This window comes from Lagenorhynchus albirostris, chromosome 20 (genome assembly GCF_949774975.1).
Source record: "Lagenorhynchus albirostris chromosome 20, mLagAlb1.1, whole genome shotgun sequence".
NCBI lineage: Eukaryota > Metazoa > Chordata > Mammalia > Artiodactyla > Delphinidae > Lagenorhynchus > Lagenorhynchus albirostris.
Genome location: NC_083114.1, coordinates 9,356,311 through 9,381,313, shown reverse-complemented (window position 1 = coordinate 9,381,313; position 25,003 = coordinate 9,356,311). Strand labels below are relative to the sequence as shown.

The 25,003-nt window shown below is 55.7% G+C and overlaps 1 protein-coding gene across 9 annotated transcripts; it reads right to left on the bottom strand.

Annotated features, from left to right (window-relative positions):
• Window positions 1-1,155: 1,155 nt before the first annotated feature.
• On the bottom strand, window positions 1,156-23,357 carry DLG4 (discs large MAGUK scaffold protein 4). Of its 9 annotated transcripts, none has more exons than XM_060134710.1 (20): window positions 23,028-23,357; window positions 15,398-15,562; window positions 12,132-12,185; window positions 11,935-11,994; window positions 11,608-11,732; window positions 11,340-11,509; window positions 11,102-11,238; window positions 10,809-10,953; window positions 7,205-7,500; window positions 6,991-7,093; window positions 6,745-6,859; window positions 5,213-5,389; window positions 4,892-4,928; window positions 4,771-4,798; window positions 4,591-4,638; window positions 4,408-4,509; window positions 3,923-4,095; window positions 2,921-3,030; window positions 2,086-2,177; window positions 1,156-1,911 (listed from the first exon to the last, which is right to left on the bottom strand). In XM_060134710.1, the coding sequence occupies exons 1-20, from the start codon at window positions 23,055-23,057 to the stop codon at window positions 1,805-1,807; spliced, it is 2,274 nt and encodes a 757-aa protein (XP_059990693.1). In that variant the 5' UTR covers window positions 23,058-23,357; the 3' UTR covers window positions 1,156-1,804. The 9 variants fall into 9 exon arrangements, 8 of the variants coding, with proteins under 8 accessions (XP_059990693.1, XP_059990694.1, XP_059990696.1 ...); XM_060134711.1 differs by having other exon boundaries at window positions 11,935-11,985; XM_060134713.1 differs by having other exon boundaries at window positions 15,497-15,562.
• Between the last annotated feature and the right edge of the window lie 1,646 nt (window positions 23,358-25,003).

Below are 25,003 nucleotides of genomic sequence, written 5' to 3'. Positions count from 1 at the left end.
TCTTTTCCATCCAACTCCCAAATCTGTCAGCGGTGGCTACAAAATTGCCCTTTTGCACAGTTCAGGACTTAACCACCCCACCTCAGCCTTCCTCCCTGGGGTCCCTGAATGAGAGGTAGAAAGAGGTAGGTGGGATCCCCCAGCTGGTGTCAGCAATGGCTCATCTATGCTGCAGTTGAGGCTGGTGTGAGGGGAGCTTGTCAAGCGTATGAACAGTGGCAGACGGGAAGCTGAGAACGAGTATCTACAGAGCAGCATCTGAGAAACTTCAGTTAGGATTTAGGGCCCAGGAAAACCTGACTCCCTAAAAGAGCCAGAAGTTTTTCTCCTTCATAACATACACAACATACATGTATATGTATGTATGTAATGGACCATTTCCCTTTTTGCCCTGTCTACCAGGAAGCTCAGAAATCATATTTACCCTCATAGCTAATACATCTGTTTCTCCTGTTTTTACCTTTGGTATCACATTCTATTTTCCTACCCTTATTATTTGCAAAACTGCTTCAAATATTTCCTATAGAGATGGGGCAGACATAAAGAAATCCAATGAATATTCACACAGCATTTCTTATCAGCAAACCTCTCTGAAGGTCACTGCCAGAGCCCAGCTCTGTCCACGGCTCCAAACATGAATGAAGTGTCCTCACTATTTTCTTTAGAGACCATTGTGCTGCTCGACAGGACTGAGACAGCCCAGGGGAGTGGTCAGGGCTGGGCTACATTAGCAAGTCCTCTTTCTGGGTCTGTCAGTGACCTTGGACCGAGCTCCAGCCCCGCCCCACCCCACCCCCAGGCCCATTCTTCATTAACGACCCTGAAGCCTTGATTTGCAGGTTCCAACAAGGCCCGTTTCAGGCCACTCTATCCTGTGGGGTGGGGAATGCAGGGGGCGGGGAAGAAGGATCTGACCTTACCAGACCCATCCCTATGCTCCCACCCAGTCTCCCCCCTCACCCGGGGCCCAAATAACCAGGCCACACACCAGGTTTCAAGTATCTGTCTCTTCCTTTCACTCTCTCAAAAGAAAAAATAAATAAATTGCAGAAGGCGGCAGCATTTCCAGTCTTCCCCTGGTTCCCAGACACCCTACCCCCAACCCTGCCCCCCCCACATTCCCGCTCCCTAGACCCATCCCTCCCCATTCCCCCAAAAAAAAATCCCAGAAAAAAAAAAAAAAGCCACAGTTAGACCTTCCACTCATGCAAACCGGCAAAGAAAAAAGGTGGGGGGCATGTAAAAAGCAGGGGGCTCACAGTGGAGTCCCCCTACTTATCCCCCCAAAAACCACCTTTGAGAAGAAAAAAAATGGAAAAAAATAAATGAGAAATCAAGGGACAGGGGGAGTTATGATGGGGGCAGGGATGACCCCAGACCCTGCCTCGGGAGAGCGCGGAGGCCTGTAGCCCTGCATCCCTGCAGCGGGGTGCTCCTTGAGGGGGGCCCTGACTTCCGCAATGTGTGTGGGAGAAGATGGGGGAAGGCAGGTGGCCCCTGGTGGGTCTGTGTGTGCGTTGGGGGCGGGCAGGGGCGAGGGGTCCTAAGGAGCTAGGGCTCGGGATCAGGAGCCCAGGGCTCCCCCCCAGACCCCAGGTTCCTGGGGTTCAGGAGTCCAGTTCTGGGGTGCGGGGATACATGCAGAGGAGTGTCCCCCCTCCAATGGGCTGGATCCAGTTAGAAAGGAAATAAATAAGAAGGGGTGGGAAGGAGGCTGGAGGTGCGAAGGGCATGGGCAATTCAGTCCAGACCAAGGGCCTGGGCGATGGAGGCGGGGCGAGTCCAGGCCAAGCCAGGGCAGGAATCAGAGTCTCTCTCGGGCTGGGACCCAGATGTAGGGGCCTGAGAGGTCCTCGATGACGCGCTTCACCTTGTGGTAGATCTCCTCAAAGCTGTCTCCCTCCACGATGGCTGGGGGTAGGGGGGGAGCAGGGAGTCAGGCCCAGAGGGGCACCTTTTTCTAATTCTCCTATCCACGTGCCGCGGGGCTGCACCCACCCAAAGGGGACACCTCTCTCTAAACCACCCACCCAGTGGGGGCCCCCTCTTTGAATCTGAACCAAAGGTGCCTTGTGTGCACCTCACCTGAGAAGCACTCTGTGAATTCCTGCTCCAGCTTGGTGGCTCTGTCGAAGGCTTTGCGGGCTTGCTCCTCTGTGATCCGCTTATTAATCTCTCTGTGGACAGTAAGAGACACACAGACCTGAGGGTGGGTCCTGCCCCACCTTTTATCTCCTCCATCCAGAGCTGTGAGGTCGCAACCAGTATTTTCTCATCTGGAGCACGAAGCAAAAAATATAATTCCTGGGCTTCCCTGGTGGCGCAGTGGTTGAGAGTCCGCCTGCCGATGCAGGCGACACGGGTTCCTGCCCCGGTCCGGGAAGATCCCAAATGACGCGGAGCAGCTAGGCCCGTGAGCCATGGCCACTGAGCCTGCGCGTCCGCAACGGGAGAGGCCACAACAGTGAGAGGCCCGCGTACCGCAAAAAAAAAACAAAAAACAAAACAATTCCCAATAACCTCTGGGGCCACAGACGGGCCCCCTCCCCATGACCCACCCCAGCCGGGTGTGGCCACTCCAGGGACCTCTCCAGAGCCTCAGCCTTCCAGCCGGCAGCCCCAGTGAAGGGATTAAGACCCTAACTCCCGACAGCCCCGAAGCCCTGGCTCGGCCTAGAAGGTGTGTACCCCCAGGGGTTGCTGGGAGTTGTAGTCCTGCCTAGCCCGGGGCAGGAGAAAAGGAAAGAGGCCTGGGAGTCCCGGTATCCTCTGGGTTCCAGCTCTAGGTGCAGATTTCCCTCAAGGGCTGCCGGAGCTGCTGTCTAGGGTTCTGAGGGAACAGTTCAACACAGAGGCCTTCTGAGGCCCAGAGCCACAGGTGTGGGCGAGCAGAGGGGAAGCCCCCCGGGACCATACTCACAGCACATTCTCCAGGGAGCGGGGGCGGATGAAGATGGCGATAGGGTGCAGGTGGGCCGCCTGCAGCCGCCGCACGGCATTGGCCGAGACATCGAGGATGCAGTGCTTCCCCTGGGGGCGGGCAGGGGGGGCGGAGGCGGACCAGCAGGTGGCGGGAAAGGACACAGGTGCCAGGACAGGACACAGTTCATGGAAAGGTAGGGAACGGGGGATTGGCCAAAAGGGAAATGACATGGATGTCGAAAGACACGCGGACAGAGAGAGTTGAGGCAGGAAAGGTATGGATAGACAGAATGAAAGACAGAGAGACAAAGGCGAGGGGCAGACGGAGGGCAAGGGAGGGGTCAGCACAGGAGGGAGGGAGTGGGGGGAAGGAGGGAGGTGTGAGGAACCAAAAGATGGGGCAGAGCAAGGCGGGGGGGGGGGGGGTCGCGAGAAGCAAAGAAAAAGGAGAAAGGAAGTAGGATAGAGGGAGGAGGGAGGGGAGGAAGTAGGATAGAGAGAGGAGGGAGGGGAGGACGGACAGAGGACAGACAGATGGAAGGAACAAGGAGAGACAGATGGGAGGGAGGAGAGGCAGATGGAGAAAGGAGCCATGGAGGGAGAGGGCAGGGTGGGGGCAGCAGGGAGAAGGTGGGGGCAGAGGAGTGGGAGGGGAGAGGGGAGAGGGCCAAAGGGGAGCCGGCAGAAGGGAGGGACCGAGTGGGGGGAGGCCGAGCCACCAAGGGCAAGGCCGCAGGAAGAGAGGTGAAATGGGGCAAGGAGGAGGGCAGGGGAGGAGAGGGGACAGATGGCAGAGCAGAGTTTGGGGTCAGGGACCAAGGGAGGGAGGGAGGCAGGGAGAGCGGGGCACCAGAGAGCAGGTGGGCAGAGTTGCCCAAGAGGAGCAGGAGGTGGAGAAGCGGAGTGGAGACCCAGCAGGGAAGAGACAGAGAGAGAGCGCGTTAGAGAGCTAAAGGAAGGCCACGGGGGGCGGGCAGGAGGACGGCGCCGCGGCTCCTACCTGCTCGGCCACCTCGCGCACGGACTGGACGCTGGTTCCATACAGGTGGCTGTTGTACTGGCCGGCCTCAATGAACTTGTGCGCCTGGATGTCCTTCTCCATTTTCTCCCGGGATGACACGAAGTGGTAATCCCGGCCATCTATCTCATACTCCCGCTTGGGCCGTGTCGTATCTGCCAGGAAGTCACCCCACCACCCAAAGATCTAACCACCATCCCTCTAGCTTAAACCCTGCCTACAGCGACCCCCCCCCCCGCAGAGTGCCCAGCCAGTCCTTCAGGGAAGGGGGCAGCTGGGGAGACTTCCTCAGCAACCCCGGGTCCTCCAAGTCCCCGGCCTGGAAAGGTCACCATGGAACATGAGGGTGGCTGAGAAGCACCCTTCTCTGAGAACCCGTATGTCCGGCTGCATCCCAATGCCCGGAAGCGGCTCTGCCTGTGTCACCGCTTGGGCCCCCCTACCCATTCCAAGGCCCCGGCACTCACGGGGAACACAGGATCCAAACTTGTCGGGGAACTCGGAGAGGAGATCATCATTGGCACGGTCCTTGGTGGGCCCGAGGATGATGATGGGGCGAGCGTAGTGCACTGAGGAGAGAGTGCGGGGTCAGGTGGGGAGCAGAGCAGGGAGCAGGGGTGGCTGGGCCAGGTCGCACAGCCAGACCTCACCTTCCATCTGTGTCACCGTCTCATAGCTCAGGACCGAGTCTTCTCGACCTAGTGGGAGGCAGGGCGTCGGCAAGGGGGCTCTGATGCAGGGGACCTGGGGCCCTGTGCTGCCGTCCTGAGGACTCAAGCGAGGCTCAGGGCCCCTCTCACCTCAGGTCTTCCCAAACTGACCCTACGTACCCTGTGATCCAGAGCTGGAGCCCCAATCCTAGGAAGAAAGAGCAGGCCATGCGATTGGTCAAGAGTCCAGGCCCACGAGCCCCCCACTCTTCCACCAAAGCTCACGGCCTCCTCTACCTACCTTGGCCTTTAACCTTGACCACTCCCGTCGCTCAACCCTGTGGGATACATGGAGGGATGGTGGGGGGGCGTGTAGGGAAATGCCCATGAGGAGCCCGATGGCCTCACCCCGGGCCAGCTGAGAACCCCATCTCTCAGCAGCCCCTGGGCCCCGTGCTCCTAAATGAGGCGTTTGCCAGAAGTGCTCATGTGAGTCATGGTGCTGCTGGGAAGGCCCAGCAGACGGATTCCCAAGGAGTCAGTAGGCAGACCCATGTCCTCCCTACTGGCTGCCCAGCCTGGGGACCTTGGGAGCGTCAGTGCCTGGGGCAGAAAGGCTCACCGCCGTTTGCTGGGGATAAAGCCGATGTCATCAGTCTCGCTGTCAGAGTGGACCCGCCGCGCCTGCCACCACTCCTCGTCACTGGCGTCGATGACATGCAGCACATCCCCAAAGCGGAAGCTCAGAGCCTGGCTCAGGAAGCCACAGTCCTTGGTCTTGTCGTAGTCAAACAGGGCCCTGGAGGGCAGGCGGCCTTTGGTCAGAGCCTGGTGAGGACTCCGTCCCCCAGGACCCAACCTGGAGGTTCTGCCCCGGGGTCTAGAGACAAGCACAGGTGCCGTGGATTCTGAGAAACCCTAGAACTGTGTGGGGACCAAAAGCTCTACCGAAACTCATGATCACCATAACTATGAACTGTCATTCAGTCCACACTGTGTCAGGGATCAGACAGGCTACGGATTCAGTGCAATTTCTAGAGTAAGATCTAGAACGGCACCCTCCCAAGAAAGCAGTTGCAGTATGCACACACGTCACAGTCACAGGGGCAACGTGGACCCGAACTCGTAAGGGAAAGAAAAAAAGATCACTCTCTGCAAACTCTGGTTACCCTCAGCAGTATGAAACTCCTGTAAGTCATAACCCCTGAGGTCAGGACAAGGGAAGGAATGACCGCAGAGATAGCAGAGATGTTGAGCAGATCACTGGGGCTAGAAAGATGGGAAGGGACCCCAGGATTGCCCGGCATCACCTGGGAGTCAGAACTGACCAGCCCTGGGAGCCAGCTGAAGCCTGCAGGGAGGAAAGGGCCAGACGAGGCTCCGGTCTGAGCCGGGCATCTGGGCAGATGGAGGTGCCATTCAGGGAGAGAGAACACTGACTGGGTGGGACAGACAGCACGAGCGCACGGGAGAAAGAGGTGAGCTCACAGTTTGGGACATGTTGCGTGTGAATGCCTGTGGGACATCCCCATGGACGTGTCCAGAAAGCAGATGGCCAGAACTGCAGGTCTAGACCTCGAGGAAGAGGTCAGGCCAGAGCTGACAGCTCTGAGAGACATCTGCAGAGCGAGTGGCAGGTGAGGCCATGGGAGTGGACGGGCCCCCAAAGGGAGAGAAGGGAAAAAGCATCAGACACAGCGCCTAGGCCTGCGGAGAACGAGAAAGAGGAGCCAATGGGAGAAGGAGCCCCAAGAAGGTAGCAAAACGCCACCGGAGAGATGGGGTCAGACTGGAGAGAGCGGTGGTCCACCTCCCCTAGACTGCATTATCCCACGGGGCTGGGCAGGCTGCAGCAATATATTCCAAAAGCCGAGAGGCCCCCTGCTCTGCCAGGCGTTACCCTTTGAGTTACCAGATTGTGGGACAGCTGGGGGTACCAGGGGAGGTGCCAGGGTGACCGGGGCTAGTGGCAGTAGGGATCACAGGGACTACTTCACAATGCTAACCTGTGCGGGAAGGCCAGCTGAGCGTCGCCAGCTGAGTGTCGGCCGGCAGGGGTGGGGGGAGGGGGGGGCCAGCAGGGTTGAGGGGGAAAGCTGGCTGGGGGACGAGGGGCACGGGAGGACTTGGAGCCCAGCCCGGGAAGCGTCCGACCTGATGTAGAAACCCCTTTTGGGATTGCTTCGCAGGGAGGCAGTCCCTGAGCCCAGGCTGCTGTTCATGAGCTGTTCCCGAAGGTCGTGGATCTTGGCCTCGAACCGGCTGTACTCTGAGGAAGGACAAGAAGGTTCCTGATCTTGGGCCCCATACTACCGCCACCCTCCCTCGCCCCCTGCTGAAGCCAGGAGCCGAGGAGACAGAGAGCTGAGCCCACGAGAAGGCGCGCTGCAGGCCCGATACCTTCCGGTTTATACTGAGCGATGATCGTGACTGTCTGACCCGCGTTCTTCAGGGCAATGGCAGCCTGCTCGTGGCTGGCGTTGCGGAGGTCAACACCATTGACCTAGAGAGAGCAGGAGAGGCTGAGTCACTGGAGATGCAGGCCAGGCTCCAGCCCACAGGGCTCTGCCCTCAGGGGAGGGGGTGGTCCGGGCAAGGGCTGGCCTTCCCTCACCGAGAGGATCTGGTCCCCCTTCCGCAGCTCCCCACTGAGGTCCGCAGGGCCCCCGGCCAGGATGAAGGAGATGAAGATGCCTTCACCGTCCTCGCCACCCACGATGTTGAAGCCCAGGCCCGTGGATCCCCGGTGGATCACGATCCGCCTCGGTTCTCGGGGGATGTCTTCCTCCCCGAGCAGGTCCTTGGCCACTGGGGAGTAGCGCCGAGGGGAGGTGGGGGTCATGGCTGTGGGGTAGTCAGTGCCCAGGTAGCTGCTATGACTGATCTCGTTGTCCAGGTGCTGGGAATAGGCTGGGGGAAGACGTGGGCGAAAGGATGAGATGGAAGTACATGGAAGAAGACAGCGCCCACCACCCCACCTCCTCCCTAGGGAATCAGCAGAGCCAGACTCGGGGAAAGGGGAAGTTACTGTGCCAGAGAAACAAGGCTGGGGTGGTGAAGGGGGCGTCAGGTCACAACAATGTCAGGGGCAGGAATTCACAGGTGACGTAGAGGTTGGTGCTCCTAGGGGACAGTGGATCTTAAGGGTACATGACCTCGGTATGGCAGGGATCACGGAGCCAAGGAGAATATTAATACCAGGCTTTGGGGTTTTTCGTTTGGTTGTAGCATCTCTCAAATCCCTTCATCTATGAAATTCCTCTCCCTTTCCCCCCCCCTTGGTCATTCATTTGTTGAAAAAACTAGGGCATTGTCTAGCAGAATTTCCCACATTCTACTAGGGAAATTCTAACAGGTAAATCACTGTTTGCATCCCTGTCCCTGGGGTGTTAACCTGCGCCTCTGCCCTGTATTTCCTGTACACTGGTCATCCGCAAAGAGACTCAAGTTCACTTTTTGGCAAGAATATTTCATAGGTGGTGCTGCGTGCTTTCTGCATTATGACAGGATGCAATACTGTCCGGTTGCCTTTTTTTAGGTAAGACAAATCTGTAGGTTCAGGGATTGTCAACCTGATCCATACATTGTAAAGCCCCCCATCAGGCTTTCACCTAAGAGTTTTAGCAGCCACTGATGATCGTTGCCTGGTCCTCACAGTTCACTGGGGACAGCAAAATAGCGCTGATATTCTATGTTTGTTCGTGTTTTTTTTTTTGAGGGAGGAACATTTATGAGTGAGAATTCGTCTGTAAAAGAGAACGTTCCTGGGCTTCCCTGGTGGCGCAGTGGTTAAGAATCCGCCTGCCAATGCAGGGGACACAGGTTCGAGCCCTGGTCCGGGAACATCCCACATGCCACGGAGCAACTAAGCCTGTGCGCCACAACTACTGAACCTGCGCTCTAAAGCCCGCGAGCCACAACTACGGAGCCTGCATGCCACAACTACTGAAGCCCGTGTGCCTAGAGCCTGTGCTCTGCAACAAAGAGAAGCCACCACAACGAGAAGCCCGCGCACCGCAAATAGTAGCCCCCGCTCGGTTGCAACTAGAGAAAGCCCGCGCGCAGCAACGAAGACCCAATGCAGCCCCAAAATAAATAAATAAATAGATTCAAAAAAAAAAAAGAACGTTCCCATATCAACCATTTGGTTACTCTAAGGTGCAGTTTGTACAGGAAGGGAGAATAAATGCTTGACTCTTTCCCTTTACTTGCCAGTTTTCAGAATGGATGAGTTCCCTAGCATCCTCTAAAGGTACGCAATTGTTTTGAAGTATCATTATAATCCTGTAGATTTTAACATACCTAATGAGTTTTGGTTGAATGGCCAGTTTCAACTTCTGTGTCTTTGACACGACCCTTTCATATCTTCCTCGCTTTCTAGTATGAAAGATGTTACAAGCTCATCTTGCACATTTCTTGCTCAAGATTTGGAATTGAAAAAAAAAAAAAAAAGATTTGGAATTGGCCCTTTCTCCAAGGAGCCAAGGTTCCTTTTGGTAGGTTGTGGTGTTTAGAAACAAGACCATGTGATTTTAATATGGTCTCACAGTATGATTTCAGATTTGGACGGAGCAGTCACATCTCGTTATTCTTTTCCAAAAATTTCTTAGCTATTCTCCCAAATGTATTTTTCCAGTTGGGGGTAGGGGGGACATTAAAATTCTGATGAGGACGCATAAAATGTAGAGATTAACTTGGAGAAGATTGAGATATTTAGCATATTATGTTTTTTGCGTCAGGAAGCACGATGTGACTCTCCAATTCTTCAGTCTTCTTTTATGTCCTTCAGTAAAGTTTCATCATTTTTTTCATGTAAATCTTACACACTTCTTGTCAAGCTTATTTTTCTATGAATTTTATAGAGCTTTTCTCCTATGGCAAAAGGGATCTTTTTACCCATTACATTTTATGGTCACTTTCTTAACCCTACATATTATTTCTAAGTTCTTAAGTTAATTCACTTAGATTTTAATCTAGATGGACAAAAGTATAATTTACAAATAAGGATAAGTTTGTTTCTCCCCTTCCAAATGTAAGTAACATCTATTCATTCTTTTTCTCTTGCTACACTGCCTGAAGGCTCTAAAGCAGTGATTCTCAGGCAGGGGAATTTCGCCTCCCAGGGGACATTTGGCAGTGTCTCAAGACATTCTTGGTTGTTCTCACTGGTGGGGAGGGGTACCATTTCATATGATAGACAGAGGCCAGGGCTGCTGTTAAACATCCTACAGGGTACAGAACAACCCCCTACAACAAAGAATGTCAACAGTCCCAACACTGAGGAACTCCGCTCTAAAGCAATGTGGAATAACAGTAGCAGGAAGAGGCATCCTTGCCTAGTTCCTAACTTAATGTACACACTGCTAGGATTTTATCATTAGAATGTGTTCATTGTTAGTTTTTGATAGCTATTCTTCAATCACGTTAAGGAAAATTCTTCTGTTCCTAGTATACTAAGTTTCCCTCCAAAAATAGGATGATGGATTTCATCAAATGCCTTTTCCACATCTATTTGAAATGAACTTACCCTTTTTCTCCCTTAACTTTTTAATACAATAAATCATACTGAGAGGTTTCATAATATGAACCACCTTTAATTCCCTGAAACAAACCCTACTTTGTGACAATGTTATTCCCTTAATACACTGCTGCGTTTGTTGTGCAACTATGTTATTAGATACTTTTACATCTCTGTTCAGAAGCAAAATTGGCCTATACTTTCCTTCTTCTTCCTTTTTTTTTTTTTTTTTTTTTGCCACACCGCACGGCTTGCAGGATCTTAGTTCCGCCACCAGGGATTGAAGCCAGGCCACGGCAGTGAAAGCCCAGAATCCTAACCATTAGGTCACCAGGGAACTCCCTACTTTCCTTCTTTTATATAATCTTTGTGACCATTTTCAAATGCCCTCATAAAATGAAATGTGAGACATTTTATCTTTTCTTATATTCAAAAAGAGCATAAGAATTATCTACTCCATGAGGATTTGATAAAATTAGCCATAAAACCATCTGGGCCTTGTGCCCTCTGCGGGAGGAACTATTGACTATCTCTTCTAGTTCTTTGATGGTGACCGATTTTCCATCTATTCTCCAACCACAGGAAGTGACAGAGGTTGTGGCCAGTTCAGGGGAAATATCTGAAGAGGAATGGTCACCAGGGATGTCATGGGGTGACTGAGATGGGGCATGGGCAGCTCTGGGTTTTGGAGGGCTCTCACAGGTTGTGATGTCTGGGGGAGCATAGCTGTCACTCAGGTAGGCATTGCTGGGCTTGGCCACCTTTAGGTAGACAACATCATATGTGTTCTTCAGGGCTGCCACGGCATCCTCATGCATGACGTCCTCCAGCCCCACACTGTTGACCTAGGGTCAAGGGAAGCAGAGCTCAGACAGAACCAGAAACATCCTCAAGACGGATGCACTGAGGGTGAGCCGATAAGGAAGCCTGGGCCTGCTCAGGACCAGGAGGCAAGACCTAAGTGTGGGCTAGAAAAGTGATGGGGGTCCTCACCGCCAGGATCTTGTCTCCAATCTGCAACCTCCCATCCTTGTGGGCAGCACCCCCTTCGATAATCTTGGTTACATAGATGCTATTATCTCCGGGGATGTGCTGGTTCCCTACACCTCCAGCAATGCTGAAGCCAAGACCTAGATGGAGGGGAAGGCAGAGGTGGGTGCCCAGGTACCTGGGGAGCAGGCCTTGGGGCAGCGGACAGTGGGATGGGGGTGGAGACATAACAGGTTACTACCTTTAGGCCCCTTGATGAGCTTGATCTCCATGAGCTTCTCAGCCGGGGGCTTCCGGCGCATGACGTAGAGGCGGACGATGGAGCCTGCCTCTTTGAGGGCCTCCACCGCAGCTGAGTGGGTCACCTCCCGCACGTCCACTTCATTTACAAACAAGATGCTATCGTTGACCCTGAGGGCAGCAAAGCGGGCCTGAGCCAGGAGCTTCCTGCCGCCCTGGCCCTCCCTTTCCAGGGAATCAGCATCCTAACCCCTGTCTCTTCTCCCCACCTGAGACGGCCATCCTGGGCAGCAGCCCCACCAGGAATGATCTTGGTGATGAAAATGGATGGGTCGTCACCGATGTGTGGGTTATCAGTGCCACCTGCGATGCTGAAGCCCAGACCTGAGTTACCCTGGGCAGAAGGAGGGGAAGAGGGTCAGCTCCCCTCACCACCCGCTCTAGACAGGGCAAGGGGGTAGGGGAGTGGGTCGGGGAGTTGTGACCAGAGCAGGAAGGGATAGGGTTAAGAGGCTGGCCACAGAGAAAAAACGGGCACAGAGAGAAGCACAGACAGGGAGCGAGGGGGAGGACCTTGGAGGGAGGAGCCTGCTCACCCTTTCCAGTGTGATCTCCTCGTATTCCATTTCCCCCTCTGTCCCGTTCACCTGCAACTCCAGCACGGGCCAGAAACACAAGAGCAGTGAGACAGACTTCCTACCTGAGAACCTGGCCCTACCCTGGCTGCTGGGACCCAGGCCCTCCCTGTCTCCCTCCTCTCTTCTGTAATGGCCACAAAATCTAAACAACTCACATATCCCGGGGCTTCTAGGGTATCTGTGTTGACAATCACAGGGGGAGAATTGGCCTGTGAGGGGAAAAAGGAGACGAAAAGCTGCCTGAACCTTGGCTCAAGAGGGAGCCGGTAACCAAGAGTCCCACCGGCCTGGCTACCTTCTCAGTCTCTTAACCCAGCCCTCTCTGCTACCCTTGACTCCCTGAAGGACCCAGCCTCAGTCCGTGTTACATACACACACACACACATACACATGCTGGACCCAATTCTGCCCAGCCCAGGCCCCCTGCATGTGGAAGGAGGTGTCTGAGAAGGAGGAAGGGAGAGACAGCCAGATAGGGGAGCAGCAGATGGTAAAGGGTTGGCTGGAGGGGCGCCTTGGGGGGCGGAAAGCGTCTCACCGGATGTAACACCACAGAGTGTTACAGGTCTTATGCGCTACACACAGACACCACAGGACTTATGTCCACTGGGTCCTGCTCCCCCTTCCTGCCCCCATCCCTGTCCCTATCCGCCCACATACACCCAGATACCTTCATAACCCTCCCTCAGATTTGCCCCTCATTTTCACACACATTTGCCCTAAACCCTGGGCCCCGGGAATCCGGGGTTCCCCCAGATGCAGGCCCCACCCTCCCTCTCGCCCACCCACCATTAAATCTACTCCTTCCTCTAGGGACCCTGTTGCCTAGCAACGGTATCTAAGCCCAGCCAAGGCCTGGGGAGACCCACCTCCTGGAGGCCCCGTCGCCAGGACAACAGGAGGGGGAGATGGGGCGTGGCCTAAGGACAACCGGATTCCCAAAGGCAGAAGGGATCCTCTAGCCCCGCCTTTCCTGACCTGGGCCCCGCCCCCTCCCCCCCACCGCCGCGTTAGCCCGGCAGAAATAAGTCCAGGCTGAGGAGGGTTGAGGGCGCAGCGCACCCTGAATAACTTCCTTTCCTCCCTCCCGTACGCCCCTCACCCTATGCAGTGCAAAGAACATCAGGAAAAGGGAGTGGTGAAAGACATCCGGGTCCTATCCTCTCATCTATTCTCCGCCCGCCCACCACTTCATCCGGGAAAGGGTTAAAGTGGGGTGTGCCCAGGTCCCTGACGTCAGTCGCCTCGACGCAGCAGGGTCTCTAGATTCCAGGGCGGAGCCCGCTTTAGGCCGGTCCTAGGGGCTTCCCCAATTGCCTGGGCAACCGAAGCCACGTTTCCATGGCAATGGGGGAAGGCGGCCAAAAGCCTCCTTCCGGGGTCCCCAACCTATCTCCTCCTTAAACAAGTATTTATTTGGAGCCTACCAAGCGCGAGGCACTCATCACGGATTCCCCAGACTCCTCGCTCTCTCCTTCCAAAGGGGTCCCTCCTCTCTCCTACTGCTATTTGTCCATACTACACATTTTCAAGCTCTATAGTTGATTTCATATCCATAAATCTATTAACACCATCCTCCGACCCTTCAAATCTCAGCAGATGCTAACTGTCCAACCAATAGCCACTGACTGCCCAACTCTCATCCGCACGTCCATCCTCTATCCCACAGCCTATCCTCAATCGCCATCCCCATCCTTATCCTAGAATTTCCTTTCCCAGGCCCCATCTTGTATCCGCAACTACCTTCATCTGTGTCCCTCTCTCTACCCCACCGGATAACCTCCATCTACATCTCTGCCCCACCCTTCAATTCGCATCTTCCATTCTCCATCCGCTTCCCTGTCCACTTCCCTGTCCGCATCCTCCCATTCGGGCCCATCCCTTATCAGTCTCCTGCTCTTATCCTCCACCTTAATTTCTGATTCCCCAGAGAGATCAGCACCACCCTCCCTTAGTTCATCCTCAAACCCTCAAGATTCTATGACCAAATCACAATCCTTCATTCTCAACCCATTCCCCCTCTCCTCTGAAAATTGAGGCTTCTCCTGTCCCCCAGCTCAGGCCTTGTTGTGGGACCTCCCTCCCACACTTATGGCCTCCAGCACTCTCTCCTTCCACTTCCCTCTGCTTCCTGGGCTCAGATTCCAAATCTCCCTAGTTCTGTACTAACTACCACCTTCTCTCCTCTTCTCCTTCCCCAGGGACTTAATGGCCCCATCTTGGGGGAAAAAAAGCATCTCTAGTCTTCTTCACTCCTTGCAGCCCCCAGAGTTTCACAGGAATCCTCTGCACCATCTCCTCATCTCCAGAGCCTTCCTTTCCTTCCTCTCAATCAGCTCGACCTGCTGCCCTGATTTCACAGTCTCATCCTTGTCTGTCTCCTGGCCCAGGACCTCTTACCCTTCTGTTGCCTCTCCACTTTGCTACCTGCCTGAGAACAGTATTTTTCTCCCTCTCCAATTCCTCTCCTACCACATCCTTCTCACCCCAGAATCTACTGCTGCCCCCTCTCTGCCTCCTCATCTCTAGGCTCAGAAACCTCCTCACCATCTTCTTGGTGAAATGTCAACAACCCCCCCTTCCAGGGCATCCCACAAGATCCTAGAATCTCACCCTGACCCCACAGTGTTCCCGTGAATCTCCCTGCTAGCCTGGTACACTCCATCCTCCCCAGCCTGTGCCCCCGGAAGAGGAGATTGAGGGGGAAGAAGTTGGGAGCCGGCTGCCGAGGCAGAAGGCTGATCAGGCCGCAGAGGGCCTGAGCTGGGGATCAGGGAGAGGGAGAAAGAGAGTGCGTGGGAGGAAGAGAGAGACAGCATCTAGAACCAGCCCGCCAGCCAACAGGGAGGGAAAGGCAGCGAGGGGGGTGGTGCACAGGAGGGGTGCAAAGGCCGGGGCAGGGGATGGAGGCAGAAAGGCCCGGGCGACTAGTCTCAGGCCAGACAGATGGAAAGGGCTGGAGAGCCAGGCCCAGAGGCCGGAAGTGGGGGGGAGGAGGCAGCGAAGGGACAAGAGCAAATGAGGGCAGCGCTCTGGCCGCAGAAAATGGAAATGGAGATGGAGGGTGTGAAGGAATGAAGAGGGCTGGGGCGCGAGAGCATCCTGGGGGATGCACACATCTCAACACACGTGCGCAAAGACACGCAGACACACACACACACGCACACGCACACACACACACTCCTGGCTGTAAGCCCTACACGCACTCCCAATTGCCTGGCCTCTCTTTCTCCTCTTTGGTAATCAGGTGTTTCCAACGCCCCAAATGCCCCCTCCCTCCCCCGGCCCCAGGAGCCCAAGCCCAGCTCCCCAGCCCCGGCCTCCCCCCACCTACGGCTCACGCCCTACCGGGCCTTGGGGGATGTTGTAGCTCCGAGGCTCCGAGGGCCGCACTGGGGAGGGGGCCGCCTGAGTCTCCTACCTTGAGGGGGGAGAAGTGGGCGTGGCCCACGACCCCTTGGACGGCCTCGAGGTGGGACAAGTTCCTCTCCGCCACGTGCACCAGCTCGGGGGCGTTTACCTGGTTGGGGAGGTGGGCCGGGCTGTGCTCCAGAGGGGGCGTGTCTTCATCTTGGTAGCGGTATTTCTGGGGACGGGGACGGAGGCGTCACAGGGGCCGGCCCAGCGCCTCGGGCTCCAGGCTGCCCGCCCCGGCGCGCCTCCTCTTCTCCCCCCCGCCCCCCCCCCGCCCCCCGCCAGTGCAGTGCGGAAGGCCCTGGGGCCTGGCCAGCTCCTCCCCCTCCCTGTCCTCCAGCCCATTGGCTCCCCTCTCTCCACCTCCCCACATCCCCCTCTCCCGCCAGGGCCTCGGCACCTCTCCTCTCTTCCCAAAGCCCTGCCCCATCCCCCAACTCCTTCAACTCCCAGCCTAGGACCCCCGCCTTCTACCCAGCACACTCCCTCCTCTGGCTTCCGTTTCCTCACCCCTCTCCCAGAGCTCCAGCCCCTCTGACACGTGCACCCCCGTTCTCTACATCCATCCCCAGCGTCCTTGCTTTCCTCATTAGCTTCCCCCCATTTCCTCTTTACCTCAATCCCATTGCCTCCATCCAGTTGCTTCTCCCACTCTGTACCCCACCCCACCCTCCTTGCCTCAGTCGCCCCATGCAGCCTCTACCCCTGGAGTGATTGGATCTCCAGCACCTTGCAGGCCCCAGGCAGGGACCACAGTCAAGCCCTTCGACTAGCCGGTACTTGGCGTCAGCCCCCCTGGCAGGACACAGCTAAACCCGGCCAGCTGGCCTCGCCGGTTCCCAGGTCATCGGCAAAGGGGCCCCAGGAGTCTACCCCGCCTCTACAAACGCCTACAGCCCAGGCAGCTAATCGGATATACTAGAAGGAGAAGGGGGAGAAAGGGGGAGGAACAGAGACAGTAGGGCTCAGAAGGGGGGCAGGAATGGGTGTCAGCTTCCAGGTTTGCTGACTGCGGGAGGGGGTAGAGCCTCAGAATGAATTCCTGGTCTCCCTCCGGCCTCTTGGAGTGACAGACCCAACCTGACCCCTGACTCCCTTCCTAACTAACCACGTGCCATCTCAAGGGCCTCCCATACTACCTTAATAGGGACATCAGTAAATGAGATTAACTGGGGACCAGAGAGAGGAAAAGGGCAGCTGGAGATAGTGAAGGGCAGTGCCCCTGCCTGGGTCCTCCCACATCTGCCTCTGCTCTCATAGAAGCAAATCCTCCCCAAAACCAGGCTCCATGGCGGAGGGGGAGGCTGCCACATGCAGGGCTCCCTCAGAGACTGGAGAAGACAGAATACACTCCCCAGTACACGTGGGTGAAAAGAGAAGGCAAGATTTCCCTCTCAAAAAAAGTATCTGAGAAACTGAGAGGACCCCAACATTTGGAGACCCACAGTTACAAGGTCAAACTGGAGGAAACTTATCAAGGTCAATGCCTGATGCTACAGTATGACTGAAAATTCTGAGGATGAGGAACCAAGGCTGAGGATGTAATCCAACTTTGGCCGTGGTTAAGGATGAAGTAAGAGAATAGGAAGAAGAAGATGGTACATGGAGATTCTCAAACCCAGGACACACCTTGATACATTTGAAGAGCCTTAAAGAAGGAAAACATGGGGCTCATCAAGGTACACTCTGTTTTCTGGCCTTGGAGAGAGACTTGACTTGGAGACAGTCTCGGAGAGAGAATCCCAAGCTCCCTCCAGGTTTCCATATCATGAACACCAAAAGTGGAGAAGGGAAGCTAGGGGAAGTATAAGCTAAATAACCCTCCTCAAAGCTGGGCCCTCCTGGATAACAGAATTCGATGAAATGAAAAAGGATGTCATTCCACACCCTGAAAAGGTGGTCTTCAGCCTGGACAGTGCGAGATCTGAAGGACAGAGCCCCAGAACTGGAGGGGCCAGGGAGAAAGGGAGGAGGCAGCTGTGCCTCCGCTTCACAAGGCCCCCAATTCCCTGCATGATACATGAGGCAGGGCCAAGGGTTGCAGCTTCAAGTTTTGGAGTCAGGGGAAGGGTTTGAGCCCAATGCCCCTCCATCTTTATTTACCCCACCTCACACAGAAAATTCCCAAATCTCGATGAAGAACTATCAGGGTGCTGGAAGTTTGCAAAGGGACATTTCATTGTTTATTCTAGATAGGAGATGAAAGTAAATTTGTAGCACAGTGAGACTGCAGACACCTCTCCCTGCCTCATCCCCATGGGGAGCAGGGGTGTCTAGGACTGAGGAAAAGGCTCCTCCTGATTGGGAGACAAGGTGAGGGAGATGGGGAACAAGGAAAGGGTACCAAAGTTCCCAGAATGTGGCTGGAGGAGGTTAGGGCCTGTGCTCAGTCCCTGGACATTTTCTAAGTAAATGTAGTAAGGAAAAACCTCTGGAGAGGTGGGGCTGGGAGAGAGTCATTCGGAAACTGCAAACTGGTAGATGGGGGTCGGGGTCAGCACCTCTCATCCCAGATGACAGGACAACTAAAGCAGGACAGGCAAGAAAGGAGGATCCCCTCTTTTACCCTACAGGGACTCAGGGCTGCCGTGGGGCGACAGCTCCAGTGCTATTGGGATCAAGTCTGAACCCCCAATATATTAAGGCATAGGATAAATCAAAAGGCTGGGGGGTGCTGTTGTTCTTTCCCCCTTGGCTCCCTCCTCACCGGAGCCCCAGTTACAAGAATGACCTGGAACCCAGCCTTGTACCCCCAGAATAGAGGGGTGTGAGTGAAAGTGGATGATCATAGGAGGGGCGACCCACTGTGCCTGTCCGCGAGACACTGCAACCCAGAGACCCCACCAAGCAGAAGGAAGAGCGACAGCACTTGAAGCTTGCACCCTGAGATTTGGGGGGTCCGGGAAGAGGGGAGCGGGGCCGGAGCCCGTACCGCGGCACGTACCACGCAGAAACACATGGAGGCGAATCTGTTCCGAGCCGACATGGAGAAGGGGAGGGGGACTGAGGGGAAGGGGTGGGTGGGAGAGCAAGGGTCCCAGGGTTGGGGAGGGGGAGGGGCAGAGGGGCGGGGGCTGCGGCTGCCGCGGCAACTGGAGGCTGCAGCCTGGGGGGTGGGGGGTGAAACGGCGCCTGCGCAGTGCGGGAGAGCGTCACGATGGGAGAGAAGGGGTGAGGGGAGACCCTCTTAGCCATCAACTTCCCTGGTTCCAGCTGTTTCTCTGTGCACTTCACCTTCCACAGTATATTCCTATTCCTTTACAAATAGACTCACTCCTAAAATTTACCAATTTATCGCTCTGGTTCTCTGGGACCCCTTATTCTATCTAATCTCCCACCCCTAAAATCACCAGGTCCTAACTATTACAAAACCTCACTGGACTCTCAGGGTGCAGGGAAGGAAGCAGCTCTTCTCCCTCATTTCAGAAGGACCCCCAAGGGATCTAAACTGCCTCCCACAATCCCCTCCCCCCAACCTCCCCAAAGATTGTTAATGTAGACAACATCCCCACAGATGCCAAGACACCTCCTATTCTAACCAGCGGGAAAGCCCCACATGATAGCCAGACAACGCTTTCCAAGAGTTGAAGGACCACAGATCCTGTTGTGCCCTCAAATTAATCTACCCTTGAAATCATCCCTATTAAAATTATATCTATTCCCCCAATCCACTGACAGAGACCTTGAAATTAGTGCAACTATTACCCTTGCTCTAATGTAAACACCCAAATAAGCAGTCTTCAAATTTGTTTGGGGTCCCCTGTCCAAATCCTTGAACCTAATGAGATACTCATGAGTTTCTAATATACCGCTCCCCAATACCACCAAATCCCATTTCAGGGAATACGTAATGTAATTTAAAGCTGACCTTCTAAATTCAATCGAAACCTCTTCAATTTATTACCAAACCTTTAAATTAAGAGATGTTTCCCTATTCCTTTTCTTTCCCCCTTAAGTGCATACATTACTCCCTTTTCTGACTGCCCTCCCCTACATCTCAACATTCCCCCCACCATGATTCTGAATTTTAACTTTGTTGGAAGATTACTCCCAAATATATCTATCTCCCCCACACCCAAGTCTCAAAAAATTTTTACCAAAATAAGATCTGGCCTGCAACTTGCAGTGACCCACAAATCTCCCATAACACCCCAAAATGACTGCCTCAGATGTCTTGCATTTTGTCCCAAACTGAACCTGAAAGCATCTCTTCCAAATATTCTCCCATTGAACGCCCACCTTTCCAACTCTTAAAGCCCAGTGAGCAGTCCCCTAAAATCTGCTTCTCTTGGCTTTTCTAAAATGCCTACATATGGTAGAGAGGACGGACTTCCCTAGAACCTGACCCATGCCCCCTCTCTCCCCGTTGGTTGGAATCTGTTAGATGCGCCCCCGAGATGACCCCCAAGGTCCTAGTTTCATATCTGGATAGAATGCTTGGATCCGGGAGCCAGTGCGGAAAGGGCTGAACTCGAAATTCCTTCTAGAAAAGAAAATGCACAGGCCCTAGTTCTCCACCAGTGGGCGCTGTGGCCCATTAAGACCCTCCCCCATCCCCCATTTCCTTTTTCCCTCCATTTTCCGTTTCCCCGTTGCCTGGCAACGCAGCAATCCAGGACTTTGCTGTCGCCTAGCAACCGTCTCCCTGGAACATAGAGCTGAGGTAGGAGGTTTTGCTCTGATGGAATCCGAACAGGCCTCCATCTTAGGAAAACTGAGACGTCAGATCGCCCAACCCCCGGATTCTCCTTTCCAAAGACCCCCGCGCCCCGCAGTTTCTTAGACAACAAGCCCCTCAAACCCTGTCTCCTTTCGGCACATGGGACCACGTCATGCCCCTGCCGGGTCAGCCCCGCCCTCATTTCGGGCCGGTTACCCAGCCTAAGGCCCCGCCCCTTTCGTTGCCCGCCACCCTTGGTAGAGTAAGCCAGACCCCGCCCACCTGCCTCCAGGAGACCGCGCCTCCGTCCACTTCCCGCCCATTCGCTCCCCCGGCCTCGCCCACACTGCCCCTCCGCCACGCCCCAGTCGGCCAATGAATGAGGCCGTTGGCCACACTGCCCCGCCCCCGGCATCTTAGCTTTGCCCAATAAGGACCACCCGGAGGGTTTAACCGCTTCGCCTCCGGGACTCTGGCCAAATACCCCTGGTCTTTCCCCACTTTCCCCCCTCCCCCACTTGTTCTGCTCCGCCCCCCGCCCCCCTCGCCCGGCCCTCAAGTCCGCCACGCAACTTCAGTCGTCGCCGGTTACCATGGCAACGGCGGCAGCAGCGCGGGGAGAAGGGGGAGGGACGGGGGCGGAGTGGGAGAAAGAGATGCTCGGAGACAAGAGATACACGCAGAGAGCTAGGCACAGAGTAAGACTAAGTGACAGCTATAAAGGCACAGTTAGCACAAAGCACAGGACCTGGCACATTGTAGGTATTCAATAAATGATCCTTAAATTACTGCGGCAGAAGTCTAAATATAGGCAATGAAAGATGGAGGACTCAGACGGAGCCGGGAAGCTCAACGACCGCAAAGCATGAGCACCGTCTACCCCACCCAGCATTTTGGGGGGGGACAAGTGCCATGTGCCCCCTGCTGGCTCCTCCTAAGCTAACCCTCCGCTGCCCTGGATAGAGATGAACCACAACTCCCAACAGCCCCACGGGCAGCAACTCGCCAACACCGACAGATCTTGCGCCTCAAGGCCTTATGGGACTTCGAGTCCCCTCCATCCCGAGACTGACAAGTTTTCCGGCCAAGGAACGTGGCAAGCCTGGGTCTCCACACCTCTGTAAAACCACAAAATGCATGATCCTCTCTGCGCAAGACTCCTTCCTTCGGGGATGCTCAACCCTGGGCTCCATCGAAGAAGCAGGATTCTTGAAGGGAAATGAATAAACCCATCCTCCCAGAATAGCTGCCACTGCAGGCAAACCCCTCACCGTTGCTCGTGTATGTGTGTTCACATGTTGGAAGCAGAGCCCACACATTCCAACTGGCTTTCTGTGTACACCTGCACATAAGGGACCATAGCCAGGGAGCCTAAGGCTAAGAGGCAGGCTAAGGGCAGGAGACAGGAGGAACTGAGAATCAGACAGACATTAAAGGAGAGCAGGCCAGAGAAACTGAGGCACAAAAATCCACTGAAACTACAGGGATGGGAGGAAGAGGCAGTATGGGAGAAAGCCCAAAGCCCACAAAATGGGGGATAAGCAAGTAGCCCTGGAGAGGCGGTGGGCGCTTGGACTTAAAGGTCCCCAGCCCCCAGTCTCCTCCATCCATGCTCACACACGCATGACGCATGTGTAGATGCATGTGTATATACATATATGAGTTTGTGGCAAAGAACATGTGTGTCCTCAGCTCTCTCCCCTGAGAATCTGCAGTTCCCACTAAATATAACCCCCTCCCCAGCCTGTGACTCACCCAGACCCCGCCTCCCGGCCCCCACTTCCTGTCCCACCCCCCAACCCCCAGCTGCCTGCCACCCGCCCAAGCCTCCCTCCACACACCAGGCATCCAGCTTTCCAGTCCCAGAGTCTCACAGCCAAGACCTAGGTATTCTGCATCCCACCAGAAGCTTGCTAGTGCTCCCCATCCAAGATCTCCTGCACTTGCCAGGCTCCAACCACAGGGACACCCTTGTACAGATCTTCACTGCTGCCAGCCCGGCCTTTCTCCTACACCTTCTCACCCCAGTAACCTTAGATCCAGGTGTTTTCCCCCACCTTGATCCCAAGTGTCAGGGGTAACAGGAACATTCCCCTCCATCTGCTCTTCTCCCTCCTTCTCAACCAGGGGTAGATTCAGTGTGGGAGGAAACGGGGATGTTGGGCACCTTCCTGGGCCACCCCCAAATTTTGCACCACGCACCTGGTGCCCCTCCTCAAATCCCCTCTCCCCAAACCTCTCATCCTCCTCCTCAGGAGCTGGCAACCTCAGCTGCTGCAACCTTCTACCTCCCAAGGGAATACCCCAAATCCTAACCTCACCTGGTCCATTCCCTCAGGTGATCCTATGTCAGGCCCCAGCTCTCTGACAACTCCCAAGTATCCCCATTCCACATGATTGAACCCTAAATTGACAGTTCCCTCAAATTGAGAGCGCCCCCAAATGTATCAGCCATGAGACGCTTCTTTTATAGCCTGAAGGCCCACCCCTTCCCTGCCAGCTGACACCCCCAGACCAGTCAGGTACTCACAACCAGTAACCTTCTACCCTCAAGCCAGGAGCCCTGTGAAATTGGGCAAGGCACCTGGAAGCCAGCTTGTCCTCCAAGAGGGAAGAGGTCCCCCCCGCCATGCAGTCCACCTTCTAACATACAGCAAGCAGGACTCCCATGTGAGCCAGGCTTCTCCTTAAATAAGTCTCCCTCAAACATCATTGGTGAACCTCAAAATCCACCAGATCCCCCAAGTCACAGAATACCCCCAATTTTCCATTTCCCTCAAAGGGTCCACTCCAGGGGGCACCTGTGGCCAAACCCAGCATTTTCTCAGATGTGAACCCCCAAACTAAATTATGACCCCCGCAGATACATCTTCTGATGCTCTCACCCCAGGGCCCCCAGCCGCGGATTAGGCCTGACTAACCCCTCCCCACGAACTCATACCCTCCCCCCAGTTTATAGGTCCCCCCTCATGCTTACCTTGGTTGTCACTATACAGAGACAGTCCATGTTGGGGGGCCTGGCCGCGGCAGCGGGTAAGGGGCTCTGACTTCATCGGAGTTTCGTTCCTCCCCTCCGTGGGTTCTCACCCCTCCCCCCTCCGCACCCCACTTTTGCAGGGGGGGCCAGGATGGGGGGAGGGGTGAGAGGGGAAAGAGGGGGTTGGAGAAGGGAAGGGTAGGGGAGCGTGGGAGGGAGGGGAAGGGGGCCCTAAAAAGGGGTCCCCAATGGAGGGGAGGGGGCTTGGGGAGCACACCCCGATTCTCAGGAGGGGCGGGGGCACCGGGGGCTGGCAGCCCCGGAGTTCGGGGGCTGGGGCATGAGCTGAGGTGGGGGAGGGGAACTGGATTTCGGGGAGCCCCGGGGTAGGGGGGGGTCTTGCCTAACGGCCAGGGGCTAGGGGCCGTGGCGGGGGAGTGGGGTGGGGGGGGTCGGAGGCGGCAGCGGCCGAGGGAGCCGTGGAGCCGAGGAGGGAAGGGGAGAGAGGAGGAGAGAGGAAGCAGGGGGAGGGAGGGAGGGAGGGAGCGAGGAGCGAGAAGGGGGGGGGGTGCCTTGGCAGAGTTAACTGCTTCCGCGCTGGCAGGAACCCGGATAATGGGAAAGGAGAAGGAAGCAGGAGCCCAGAGGCCCTGAGGCAAACATGGAGTCTCGGCCAGCCACCAGCGATGACAGCAGAGGCAGTGAGGAGGGAGTTCATTTCTCAGACGAGGAGGCACACACAGATGGGCTGGGAGCACCCGGGGTTGTTGAGATACTGGAGAAAGGCCATGGTAGGGGGTAGGGAGTGAGGGAGGGGCTGGCAGGAGGGAATCCCTGGGGGCCTAGTGCTCCCTCAGGATTCACAGGAGGAAGCCTGAAAAGTGACTGCGTCCTAGACTCTTTAGTGCCTGAAACTGGGGCAGGTAAAGAAGAGTGGGAAGCAAGAGGGCGAAGGGGCTACAGGACGGGAAAGAGTGCATTCTCCTTGCCCCTGACTCAGGATGTTGTCCCCAGGGCCCCCAAGTCTCAGGTTCATATTCGCAGTACTTTGGTCCCCCTCCAGCCCTGCCTGCTCCCTCGGGAAGTCAGGCCCCCACCCTCACCCCTTTACCTGACTCTCTGAGATGGAAGCCTCGTAATAGTCCAGGATGTCTGTCACAGGAACAGAGCTGAGTTAGCTCTCCCCCCACCCCCCACCCCATCCCCCCGCCTCCCTGGCTGCCCCTGCCATCACCTCTCCTCCACCTGCCTGGTAAGGACAGAGGAACTCCTCTAGCCAAGGCTGGTAGACTGGATGCTGACGGATGACCCCTGCCCGGGGCTCCTGCTTGTACCAAATGATCTCCAGGGTCCGAACCAGCCCCCAAGTTCAGTAATTGCCCTCACAGGCACAGGCCAGCCCTTTCCACAACCGCCCCCCAGAAAACTGGGGCGACTCACCCAGCAAGGCCTGGAAGAGGTCACTGTGCAGCACCGTGAGGAGAGGGGGTGCCCATCGCAATAGTGGGGGGGCCAGGAGCCAGAGGGCTGACCTGGGAGCTGGTGAAATGCAAGTGAGCAGGGATTGGGACAAGGACAAGATTGAGGGACCAACACACTCACCTCCTCTTCCCCAGCCTTTGCCCTCTCACCCCAGACTCTCTGGAAAGGTCCAGGGAGAAGGACCCCTGGGTCCCAGCCCCCCACCAGCCCCCAGGCCTCTCCTTCACAAGGACTCCTGTTTTTCACCTCTTGGTCCTGGTCCCTCAGACATCTCTCTCTTCTCTCACTTTAATCTCTCTAATCCACCGGATCAGAGCTGAGCTGTCTTCTCCCCACCCAGCCTGAGCTGTCAGGTAAAGTTGGCAGGCTTGAGCCGCCCACCATTCCATTCTTCCCAGGTCCCCAGGCACCACACCACCACCTTCCCCCTCACACGCTGGCCCCTCTCCCCAAAGCCAGGCATGACCACAACATTTTCCTGAGGACCGGGGAAG